Source organism: Macaca nemestrina, chromosome 15 (assembly GCF_043159975.1).
Source record: "Macaca nemestrina isolate mMacNem1 chromosome 15, mMacNem.hap1, whole genome shotgun sequence".
Classification (NCBI taxonomy): domain Eukaryota; kingdom Metazoa; phylum Chordata; class Mammalia; order Primates; family Cercopithecidae; genus Macaca; species Macaca nemestrina.
Window position 1 is genome coordinate 8,405,287 of NC_092139.1, and position 12,371 is coordinate 8,417,657.

General features: G+C 41.2%; 1 protein-coding gene across 3 annotated transcripts; it reads right to left on the bottom strand.

The window, feature by feature from the left end:
• Nucleotides 1-364: 364 nt before the first annotated feature.
• LOC105470629 (cleavage stimulation factor subunit 1) lies at nucleotides 365-12,365 on the bottom strand. 3 transcript variants are annotated; one of them, XM_011722793.2, is made up of 6 exons: nucleotides 12,202-12,365; nucleotides 8,961-9,161; nucleotides 7,210-7,487; nucleotides 6,853-7,050; nucleotides 5,297-5,687; nucleotides 365-1,155 (listed from the first exon to the last, which is right to left on the bottom strand). In XM_011722793.2, exons 2-6 carry the CDS (start codon nucleotides 9,127-9,129, stop codon nucleotides 896-898), a joined length of 1,296 nt encoding a protein of 431 aa, XP_011721095.1. In that variant the 5' UTR covers nucleotides 9,130-9,161; nucleotides 12,202-12,365; the 3' UTR covers nucleotides 365-895. The 3 variants fall into 3 exon arrangements, with proteins under 3 accessions (XP_011721095.1, XP_011721094.1, XP_070935230.1); XM_011722792.2 differs by lacking the exon at nucleotides 12,202-12,365 and adding an exon at nucleotides 12,027-12,165; XM_071079129.1 differs by lacking the exons at nucleotides 8,961-9,161; nucleotides 12,202-12,365 and adding an exon at nucleotides 7,583-7,927.
• Between the last annotated feature and the right edge of the window lie 6 nt (nucleotides 12,366-12,371).

Sequence of the window (12,371 nt, forward strand, 5' to 3'; positions counted from 1 at the left end):
TCAGTTGGTTAACTGCATAAATCTTCTGAGAATGCAGTTACTATGTGCCCCCATGATGAGAAGTTAGTTCATGCTGAAGAGAAATGAAGATTTAAAACTACCTAAGAATGAAGTCAATCGATACTAATCATTTGTGAAGATAGGCAACACCTGAGAGCAATAGGAAGCTGACCTAATTTGATTAGATCGGATATATTTTCAATTGTTTCTCATCAAATCATAATCTTAACAGAAATGCAGTTACTAAAGACAAGTACTGCAGATATTTCAGGATAATGTGGCGAGTATGTTGAAAGATACTGTTCCTATAAATTGTCAGGAAAAACTGGCCATTAATTTTATTGAAGTGAAAAATATGTAACACTAAAGTTGCAGATCTGAGCTTTATTATCAGAATAACATCATTTCAGGATAGAATTGAGGGATTCTTGAAAATGCTTTTGATATGGCATAAAACTCTGGAGTCTCAGAGCTGCATGCCTACTTATCTGTTCAAATATATCTGGAATGGAAATACACAGAGGGTTTAGCAGAACAAGCAAGAAAGTTGACAAAAGAACCAAATGAAAATTCCTCATGACAAAAGCACTTTAATACCCTATCCTTCTTCAATCAAGAGATCAAAAGAAACGGCAAGTCCTGTATTTACAAAACTGATGAAAATCACACTGCAATAATCAGTGAATGTAGAACTGCACAGATCTGTGTTTCCAGCTTTTTCCACCATGATTGTACATCAAGGTAAAAAAAGATTCTTTTATACAAATCCAAGAAAGATGTGGACAGAGGTGGCAGCAAAACTGCCAAGGATGGTGCACTGACTTACGACTGCAGCTGAGACAGGACGTGGGGGGTGGGCAGAGTCCTCGAGAAAGAACCCTACGGAGAGGGCGGCTCAATCGGTGGTCGATCTCCGGTACCAAAACCGCGCTCTGAAGTCATCGCTGCACGTCATGAAGCCGGGGTTGGTGGGGGAGTGCACTATGCAGCGTACAATGTTGTTGTGCCCCAGTGAGAGCAGGTTTCTCCGCTCAGCTGTTCTCGAGTCCCAGCAGCAAAGACTGATCGTCCTCTCGTCGGGCAGCAACACATAGTCCTCAGTGTGGTTAAACACAGCCTGCGTTCGGTGCACCTGGCGTCCACTTAAACCCGCGCCTGCCACAGAGACCAAGAGGGATAGCTTTCTAAGTCCACATCTTAGACTGTCAGAACATTCTAGCATTCAATGTAAAAGCATTTTAAACCTGTCGAAGCGATACACCTTGTACACTTTCAGAAACTCTAAAAAAGTACAAAAAAGAAAATCAAACCAGGCACAGTGGCTCACGTCTATAATCCCAGTACTCTGGGAGGCTGCGGAAGGAGGGCTGCTTAAGCCCAGGAGTTTAAGACCAGCCTGGGCAACAGACAACAGAGCAAGAGCAAGACTGTATCAGAGAAAAAAAAAAAAAAAAGAGAGAGAGAGAGAGAGACCACCAGATTACCTGAAGCAATACTGTTACTGTCCTAATGTACTTCGAGGCTTAAAAATACATATAAAATTGATGCCACTATATTTTTCTATTATAGTTTTAAACCAACTTTATGTTTAGTACATTTTTCCATGTTTTTTTTAACTAGATGCAAAGTGCCTCATGTTTAGAAGCCCCATTACTTATTTAACAATTCTTTTGTGTGTGTGTGTGTGTGTTTTTAGGCAGAGTCGCTCTGTCGCCAGGCTGGAGTACAGTGGTGTGATCTCGGCTCACTGCAACCTCCGCCTCCTGGGTTCAAGCGATTCTCCCGCCTCAGCCTCCCAAGTAGTTGGGACTACAGGTGCGTGCCACCACACCAAGCCAATTTTTGTATTTTTAGTAGAGACAGGGTTTCACCAAGTTGGCCAGGATGGTCTTGATCTCTTGACCTCGTGATCCACATGCCTCAGCCTCCCAAAGTGCTGGGATTACAGGTGTGAGCCACTGCACCTGGCCTATTTAACAATTCTTTTACTTCCTGACATTTAGTTTATATCAATTATAAGTAATGTTGTAATGAATATCCTTTGTACAGAAAGCTTTATTTCCTTAGGAGTAAATTCCTAGAAACAGAATTACTGAGACAAAGTATATGAATATCTGCTTTCCAAAAGGAAGCCTTTTTATGACTATAAATTACATACTTTAATGTTTAAACTACCAAATAAAGTATAAAAAGGAAAATAAAAACTGCTTAATAATTGCACCCATCCGAGGAAACAGTCAATACTTTGGTGAATACCCTTTCGAAATATCTAAGTGTTAGGTGCTCACTTGTAAATTTTCTTTTTTTTTTTTTTGAGATAGAGTCTCACTCTGTTGCCCAGGCTGGAGTACAATGGTGTGATCTCGGCTCACTGCAACCTCTGCCTCCCGAGTTCAAGAGATCTCCTGCCTCAGCCTCCTGAGTACCTGGGATTATAGGCATGCGCCACCACACAAAACTAATGTTTGTATTTTTAGTAGACACGGGGTTTCGCCATGTTGGCCAGGCTGGTCTCAAACTCCTGACCTCAGATGATTTGCCCACCTCGGGCTCCCAAAGTGCTGGGATTACAGGTGTGAGCCACAACCCCCAGTTTCATTTGTAACTTAAGTCAGAGCATTTGTCATATACTATTAATATTCAAGCATATGTAGTGCAGATCTGTAAAGACAGAATACAGCTTAGTGGATAAAAACACAAACTCTGTGGTCAGATGTAGGTTGAACACTTACTAGTGATGTGACCCTGGGCAAATTACTTAACATCCCTCAGCCTTAATTTTCTCATCTGTTCCACGGGGTAGTTACAGAACCTACCCTATAAGGCTGAGGATAAGAATAAGAGAATGCATGGGAGGCTCTGGAGTGTGAGTGCTCAGCCAATGTTAGCATGCATACTTATTTTTAAAGGTGTACGTTGTCCACAGATGCGTAACAGATTTCCTTAATGCTTCTTATTGGACATCTATGCTGTTTCTAACTGTCAGCCACTCCAAATGATGTTGGGACACACAGTCTTTTATGGGCATGTGCCTGTTTGTCCAATTACCTCTTTAGGTTGAATTTCTAAGAGTAGATATAGTGGGTCAAAAAGCATGTATTTAAAATTTTGATATGATACCAAACTGTGCTGAAATATTTTACCAGCTGACTCTCTGACCAACCAAACATGATATCCTCAAATCTCTATCAATAGTAGATTAATATAAATCTTTAAGACTCCTAAAATCTGATGAACAAAACCAGGTCCCCATATTCATTTATTGGGTCTGCAGCGAGGCTGGCCACCTTTTCTTATATTTCCTGACCATTTTTCTCTTCTGGAGTCCCCTGTCCTTTGGCTCCTTTTCTCTCAAGTTTGGACTCATCTTTTTCCTATTTGAGTTCTCGTTACAGATTAAGATATTAACTCATTGTCTAACATCTGTATATATGCTATAACTACTTTCCCCCAGTCCTGTATTTTAATTATTTATATTGTTTTTATTTTTTTGCAACCCAATTTCTAAAGTTTTCTTGATAGTTTTTCCCTTTTCATCATTTCAGAAACCCTTTGAATTCTAATTAATAATAATAATAATAATAATTATTATTATTATTTTTGAGATGGAGTCTCGCTCTGTTGCCCAGGCTGGAGTGCAGTGGTATGATCTTGGCTCACTGCAACCTCCACCTCCCAGGTTCAAGCTATTCTCCTGCCTCAGCCTCCCGAGTAGCTGGGACTACAGGCGCCCGCCACCACGCCCAGCTAATTTTTGTATTTTTCGTAGACACAGGGTTTCACCATATTGGCCAGGCTGGTCTCGAACTCCTGACCTTGTGATCCGCCTGCCTCGGCCTCCCAAAGTGCTGGGATTACAGGCGTGAGCCACCGTGCCCAGCCCAAATTCTAACTAATTATTAAAACTAGGAACAGAAATCTTAACATGCTGACATGACAGGGGCTTGATCTGTGAAATGAGAAAAAAGGAAAAGGGGAATTTGCACATAAATTCAGCATAATCACATTTTTGAAAAACCACACTGCTATTCCCCACTAAAACAAGCCGATCAACCTCATACTACTATAAAACATCCAAAACATTTCTAGAGTAAATATTTAAGCTCTTGTCAGTAGGCTGGTGTGTATCTGTCCAGATATAGCACACTCCTTAAAATAGTTACAACTTCTATAGGGGGAGTACTTTCACATTTACTCTGATCACTTTTGTATTTTCTTTTTGCAACAAACACAACTATTATAAAGCAGTTCTTTATAATAAATACTTTTCAGAACAGCTTTATACAAGTGTTTCAATGAAGTCACCAAGAATTATGATAAAAATGGCTCTTCCTAAGATTTGCTAGTTGTATCAGAAGTCAGAGAGATGGCTGGGGAAGCGAACTTTGGTTACAATGAGACAAATCTAAGGCAGGTTATGCTGCCCCCTAGTGGGTCAGATGTCACCGACTCTTCAATGCAAACAACACAGTCCAGTCTCTTCCAATACCGTTTTCTTGTGATTTTCTTTGTTATGCTCATGCCAATTTTAGTGTATGATACAAACATATCTCACAATTGAGAAAACAATCAGAAGTTTTCTGAAGGTTTTCTACCAAACAGTCTTTGCTGCTACAAGGAACAGAAGACACAGTGTTTTAACATTCACTATCAAATAACCAGACTTGGGCCCTACTAGTGATAGGATCAATTTAAATAGATTTCATTATAAAAATACTCCACAGGCACTACTGTGAGTAGTTACCAATGAGACCAACATACATTAATGAGAATTCAATGGATGCAATTTTTTTCTGTCTGCTTAGCCTACTTTATATCTGCATTCAGAACTCACGTGGTTTCCATTGGGGGCTAGCTCTGCTCAGGAATGGGATAAGATCTTTCCTCTCAGCCATTCTTTCCCAAACGCATATATTAGTAATACTGAGATCTACTATTGGAAACTTTTCTCTGGATTGCTTTCACTTTTCTGTGGAAAGAGGGCAGGCCAGTCTACAAATGGATCACCAGGTTCTCAAATGTTACTTGCATGGAATCCAGACCTAGTCCACAGTGTGAGGTGCTCAGAAGAGCAAAGAAAGCACAGTTCTATTTCCAGCTCTGTCACTTACGAACTACAGCCTTGGCTAAACGACTTAACCGGTAAGTCTTGGTTTCCTCTTATCTAAGAAAGGGATAACATCTGCCTTGCTCAATGCATAGACTTACTGTGTTGCTGCATTGTGAGGTCCTAAAAGAGAGTTCTGGAAAGTGTGAACACTACAGAAATGTTAAGTAACATCAACTTCTCACTTACCCGTGTATCTGACCAGCGTTCGTCCTGTTGATATTTCCCAAAGTTTAGCTACAGAGTCTTTTCCACTTGAGAGAATGTATTTAGAATTTTTGGAAAAAATGGCAGAACAAACTTCAGCACCGTCGTGTGCTTTCTCAAAAGTTGTGATGCATCGATTTGAAACACCATCCCACAATTTGATGCAGCCGTCCTTGCTTCCAGTTACGTACATATTGGCACTAGAATTGTAATTAACGGAACATATAGCATCGGTGTGTTGATCTTGAGGATTGCAAGACACAAAACATTGAAAGGTGTTGATATCATAAAGGCGAAGAGTAGGATGCTGAGTTCCGACAAGTATAAAGTCTCCAGAAGGATGAAAAGAGATGGAGCGTAACATTTCAGCTTCCTGTTAGGACAGAGACGTTAACACAAGTGATCAACTGGTGAACAATTAAATCCAGAGGAAATGTGGAAAATATCTGGCTGATGAAAAGAATCCATAAAACAATTATTAGATATTACACAGGTATCATAAGAAAAAAAGTGCTTTTCGGAATACATGAAAGTATTTTTTGAATAGATTCCCAAAACTAAATATTTACTGGTTACATTATTCCAAAAACTATAGAAGTGAGCTTCATTATTTACAAATGAACACCGAGTAACACTCCACTAAGGATGGAGTATTATCAGACAATGACACACTCATGCATTGGTTACTGAAGTACAACTTGTACCTAAGAGCTTCTTTCATTTGCTCTAGGGCTGCAAATATTGAGTAAAAAATTAAGTTTTAATTATTTTTTGTTATTATTTAAGTTACTATTATTTATTATTATTTTTTGCAGACACGGTCTTGCTCTGTCGCCCAGGCAAACCGCGCAGTGGCACGGTCACGGCTCACTGCATGCTCAACCTCCTGGGCTCAAATGATCATCCTTGCCTCCACCTCCTGAGTAGCTGGGACCACAGGCGTGTGCCACCATGCCCAGCTGATTAAAATAATTTTTTCGAAGAGATGAGGTCTCACTGCATTGCTCAGGCTGATCTTACACTTCTGGGCTCAAGTGATCCTCCCACTTTGGCTTCTCAAAGTGCTGGGATTACAGACATGAGCCACTGCAACCAGCCTACTCTAATTATCAAACAGACAGAAGCCACAACTAAAACATTAGTATTTCTGCAATGCATATTCAAAATAGGGTAACAAATGTCACCTTGCCAGGAAACACTTAATACTTTCAACTGAATTTTTATTCCTCTAAGTTATACATTAGTGAAGCTGGTCATGTTTTGTTTATAACAGGGATCTGCAACCTTTAAAGAGTGATACGGATTCCAAACCCTCCAGAGGGTCAGATTATAAACTCTGACCAGCCAGAGGGAGCAGGTACATGAGAGCATGTGGCCTATGTGCCAACAAAATCTGATCCATCTGCCATCCGGCATGCATCCTGGTCTGTACTTGTCTCACAGGACGATCACCGAGACTACTTTTACAACGAGAACAGTTGTATAAGAGCTCATTGTATTTAAGAAAAAATGTAAAGCTCCTTTCCAAAGATTCCTACCTGAATGTATTTGAAGGCTCTTTTTGCTGATGGTTTGGAATAATCAAATAATTTAAGAGTATAGTCCCTTGAACCAGAAGCCAGGATCTGTTCTGTGGGGTGGAAAGCGAGGCACGTGACTTCATCCACATGGTCATAAAGAGTTCGAATCACTGGGTGGTTTTCCATATTTTGTTGTGCGGTCTCATTCATCATGACCTAGACCAACAAGAAGAGATGCTCAAGGTACAGAATGTGTCTGAATCCAAGTACACAATCCACAACTGCAGCAAACTAAAGCTGGTTTGAACCATACTCTCATTTTTCCAAAAATGAAAAACAGAAGGCAATCAGTAAGTATGTAACTGGAATTTTTACCTCTATTGGCATGGCACTTTTGGCCAACATCCTCTCTGTGTCAAGTATCTTTATTGAAGCATCAGCAGACCCAGTAGCTATTAACTGTCCATCTCTACTATAGGTAGCTACACGGCATGGTCCTTTATGTGATGTGACATAGCATGTTTCATACTCGGAAGCCTCTGGGGACATAGTCTGAACATCTGCATCAAATTCCAGGTCAATCCCTGTGCCAGGGGCAACAGTATCTGAACGACCAATTGCATACTGAACTGCGGTGTCATCATTTTCCATTCCTGAAAGAAATCAAAATTAAAGGCGTAACAAAACAAGTGTTTTTTTTTTAAAAGGCCAAGATAAAATTCTAGATCCAAACTGGAAAGATGCTCACCAGCGTCAACTTCCTATTTCTTGGAGTCGCGTGACACCTAATGCTTTACAAAACTGTGTATTTTGCCCATGCTATTCAAAGTTCACCACGCTGTGAGGCCACATGGCTCGCTGGAAGTTAGGCTCCAATAGACAAAGTCATTTTCCCAGGTTCTTGCCTCCAGAGTTTACTACTTTATCTACAACTACAGAAACTCAAAAAATAGTTCTGTAGTTAAATTATCCATTTTTTCATTCCAAATTTTAATATTTTTAGGGTTGAGATGTATCAGCAGCTCTGATGCTCATTAAGTTAGCTACATTGTTAACATGAATGCTACTGAAATGTTTTTGAAAGAAAGTTGATATTTAAAAAAAAGGTTTATCAAGAATATGCATTTAAAACGTATAAATAACTTGACAAATCAAATAATATGTTGATTAGTAGAGGAAAAATTAACACTATGGATCAACAAGAAAATAAAAATGACCTTGAATTTTACCACCCAGAGATAGTAACTGTTAACGTATTGGTATAAATTCTTAGGGATCCTTCCCCATGCACAGCTGTTTTATCTTTCAAAACAGTAATAGAGAAATGCTGTGTAACATGTTGTGACTCACTTGTTCATTTAATCAAGCAGAGCAAAAGCGTATCTTGGCTAATAAATATTCATCTATATAATTATGTTGTAGTATTCAATTTTATGGATATCGAAAAATTTACAGCTAATTCCATGTTGTTGGGCATTGCAGTTTGTCCATTTTATTTCCCCAGGAGAAATGCTCACAATTGGCACTGCCACGTCCAAGGGTATTAACCTGTTTGGTAATTCAATATTTTATTGAGTGCTTTCTATTATTAGCCAGGTAGGCTCCAGGATATACTGCTGAATAATACAAGGTCCTGATCTTTACTGAACTTGTAGTCTTTTTTGACAAGGGGGCAGTAGGTGGGAAGTGGGGAGGTAAGGATCATATGGGAAACAATCCAAATGATAAAGGAAATTTCAAAATGACTGTTATAAAACAAATGGGATCACTATGGCAGGGTAACCGGGAAAATGCAGGAAAGGGTCGGATTATTTTAGGAGGGGTTAAGAGAACTCAGAGGACATTTGATGTAAAATCTGAAGGAAGTCAGTAATATGACAGAGTGTTCCAGATAATGTGTACCAAGACCCTCAGGCCAGAACCAGCTTAAGGTCTTCATAATCTGAACTTTGCTTACCCCTTACTTACTGAGCTACTTCCTGAACTCACGCTGAACTACTTACTTACTGAAGTACCTGGCACGTACTAGGCACTAAAACGAAACAAGAATAATCTTGAAAAATTCTGCCATATGCAAACATCTAAAACCTTGCCATGGGATATATGGAATTGTGTTCACAATCTACCTAGTTTGATGAGATGCAGGAGCTGCTCCGAGGGTGCACAGACAGACTGAGGCTTGATTTCATTGATGAGGCCATTGGCGATGCTGATGTAGCCGTCATATAGCAGCTGACTAATGATCAGCTTGTAGAGCTGCTGGCGGTCCTTCAAGCCCACTTTGGTTCTGTACATCTTGGAGAAGAGGAAGACAGTTTCCCTGCCAGCTGCAAAAAGGGAAAACGGATGGTGAAGGGTAGAGGCTCTAGCAAATCACAGAAGGAACAGAGGACTCTTTGGTCAGACTTAATCTTGCAGGACTCAAATCCCATCGCTACCAGCTGCATTGTCTTTGGTCGCTGACCTCATTTCTCTTAAGCCTCAGGTTCTTCAGCTGTTAAGTTACTGGAAGTTAAACAAGGTGGTGCATATAGAGCCCTGAGCACAGTGCCTGGCATACAGAAATTATTCAGGTCATGTTAGCCAATATTTACGGTACAATCCCTCATCGACTTTTCTTCCCCCACCAAACTACCTACCTATGATTTTTGTTCTTTATTGCTATCCCAGAATCTTCCATTTCTTTTGTTAATTAAACATTGACTAGCACCTGCAACATGCAAGATAGCTGCTGTTTTGTCAAGGCCTAGACTGCTGGTTCCACTAGCTGAGCTGTATGTTTACTAATATCTTTTATGTTCATTCTCAAAACCTGTTTTAAGGCAACTGAGCTTGTGACTGTAATTCTATAATCTAATTCGACAGTAAATCAAAATATGAAGAAAAAAAAGCAACTGTACTATAAAAACTCAACAGAGTTAAATGCGTTAGAAAGGCTCGAAGGTGAGCTGCCCAATAAAATCCTGCCAATCAAGGTCAAAACAATAAAAATGAAAAACACAGTAAAAATCTGGAAGGACTGTGCATGCACTGATTTACAAGTGTCTAAGTTTTCCTTTAGTCTTAAGAGACAAAAAAAAACTGTAAATGGTTTCTGGCTTATTCAAAAAAGAACTCCAACTGTTGAACATGATAATCTGCTTACTAAAAATCAATGCCTTTATGTATGTGTATGTTTGAACCAATATTAAAAGGCTACAGGTGTCTGGGGACAGCAATAAAGAATAAAAGCGACCTCAGAGCCTGATTTCTTTTTTCTTTTTTTTCTTTTTGAGATGGAGTCTCGTTCTGTCGCCCAGGCTGGAGGGCAGTGGCCCAGTCTCGGCTCACTGCAACCTCTGCCTCCCAGGTTCAAGCTATTCTCCTGCCTCAGCCTCCCAAGTAGCTGGGACTACAGGCACGTGCCACCACGCCTGGCTAATTTTCGTATTTTTAGTAGAGACGGGGTTTCACAATATTGGCCAGGCTGGTCTTGAACTCCTGACCTTGTGATCTGCCTGCCTCGGCCTCCCAAAGTGCTGGAATTATGGGCATGAGCCACTGCGCCTGGCCCAGAGTCTATTTCTTATACACTGTACGACACTGATGGTGTTAATAATAACCAACAACATTAAGCACTTCCTGCATGCCAGATACCGTCATGCTAAGTACTTTGTAAGCATCAGTTCACTGAATAAAATCATTCAATGTATTCAAGTATATGAAGTAGTACATGAACATAATAAGTCTATGCTTGAGTAGAAAATCCTGGGACACAATAAAGATGATGAAATGGGTTCAAGGAGGTCAGAACACCTACTCAAGGTAAAAAGTGGCTGAGTTACTTATCCAAGGTTAAAAGCACACCAGAATTGCCAACTCCAGAGCCCTGAGCTTAACCACTGAAGGAGTTCAGGAAATGCCAGCCCAAAGCAAGATGCTTTGGCGGGCTGATTACTTTGAACTGAGGGCACTTGGAGAACAGCAGGCGGGAAGAGGCTTTCCCTGTGCTTTCCTTACCTGCCTAAAGTCTGACCCTCCAAAAATACCTCAATTGTCACGAATCCTTATTAACCAGGGAAGATTCACTTAGATCATAGGAACCAGGGAAGATTAACTCGGATCACGAGAGGAGATTAGAGGTTGACACCACCCAGAGGATCACCTATTCTGTCTGCATTAACAAACTTGATTCACCATACATTTCCTCCGTTCACCCTCCCATAACTTGTGTTACAGCTGCTGCTTACCATCCTCCCACCCGCCCCCAACCCTCTATTCATTCCTTTCAGTAGCTCAGGATGCCATGTAAGCTTTAATCATCTGACTTCAACTTCTTAGTCTCGTATTTTGTGGGACTCCTGTACATAATTAAATATCGTTTTTCTCCTATGGACAATGTTTAGTTACCCGAAAAAAATGGGAGATTCTTAAGTACCAACAGAATGAAAATCACAAGTGGGTAGTCTGGCAAAGAAAAGTTGATGAGAGATTCTACTGTTAATATCGTGCTAATATGACTTGAATAATTTCCGTATGCCAGTTCAATGCTTTACATGCACATCCTGTTTACCCTGCAGTAATCTGTTAATTTGTCTTATGGTAATTTAACTCTTAGTCTTAATAAGGTACCTAGAAGGATGGAGGGAAGCCATTTTTGGCTCCCCTACACCACTATTCTATCCGGTCTCTTCACTTCTGAGCACATGTCGGGTGTACAAATATATATATATACACACACACATTTGTGTGTATATATGTATACATGTATGTGTATATATATGTGTGTATATATATATTTTATGGTGGCCCAGTCCTAACTTCTCAACTCCCACAGAACGTTCACTCGCCAGGTAAACAGAAGCCTAATTATCCCCAATTTGCAGGTGAGCACACGGAGACACGAGGACAAGAACCCGATCCAGGACCGGTTACATCGCAGTTGGAAAGGCTAGAACACAGACGCCCCCTCACTATATGCGCCGCGACCATCTGGATGCAGAGGCGAACTAAGGACTGGGTGGGAATGGAAGCGAGGCCCTTTGAGGAAGAGGAGGGGGTGCAGGCCAAGCCGGGCAACTTAGGAAGCACAAAGTAGAGGCGCATGCCATCTTGCTAACTCTGGACTCTTCCAGTCTCGCCCCAGTTGTTTCTGTGGTTTTCGCTAAACGCCCCAGCCGACCGCACCAGCCACTCTCCCCGTGCCCCAGTACCAGCTGGTCCGGTTCTCTCGGTATCCCGCTCTCTCCTGGAAAAATGGAGGCGCGAATCCTGCCCAATCGACCGCTCCGAGCGCACATTCACTGCGCACGCTGAAAGGGCGCCAAGCCGACCGCTGCGCTATCGATCGGTCGCACTCTCGCTTGCTTTTCTCGCCATCTTACTTACTGGCACGTTCAAAAGGTTAGTTCACCCCCTCGGACTTTATCTCCAATGCGACAAGCTTGACGTCAAGGGGCTGCTGCCTCACCGATAAATGGCCGACCCCGGAGAGTACCCTGGGGCTGGCACTGCCACGGGTCTGGCTGGCCGTTGGCTCCGCCACTTCCGGGGTCTCA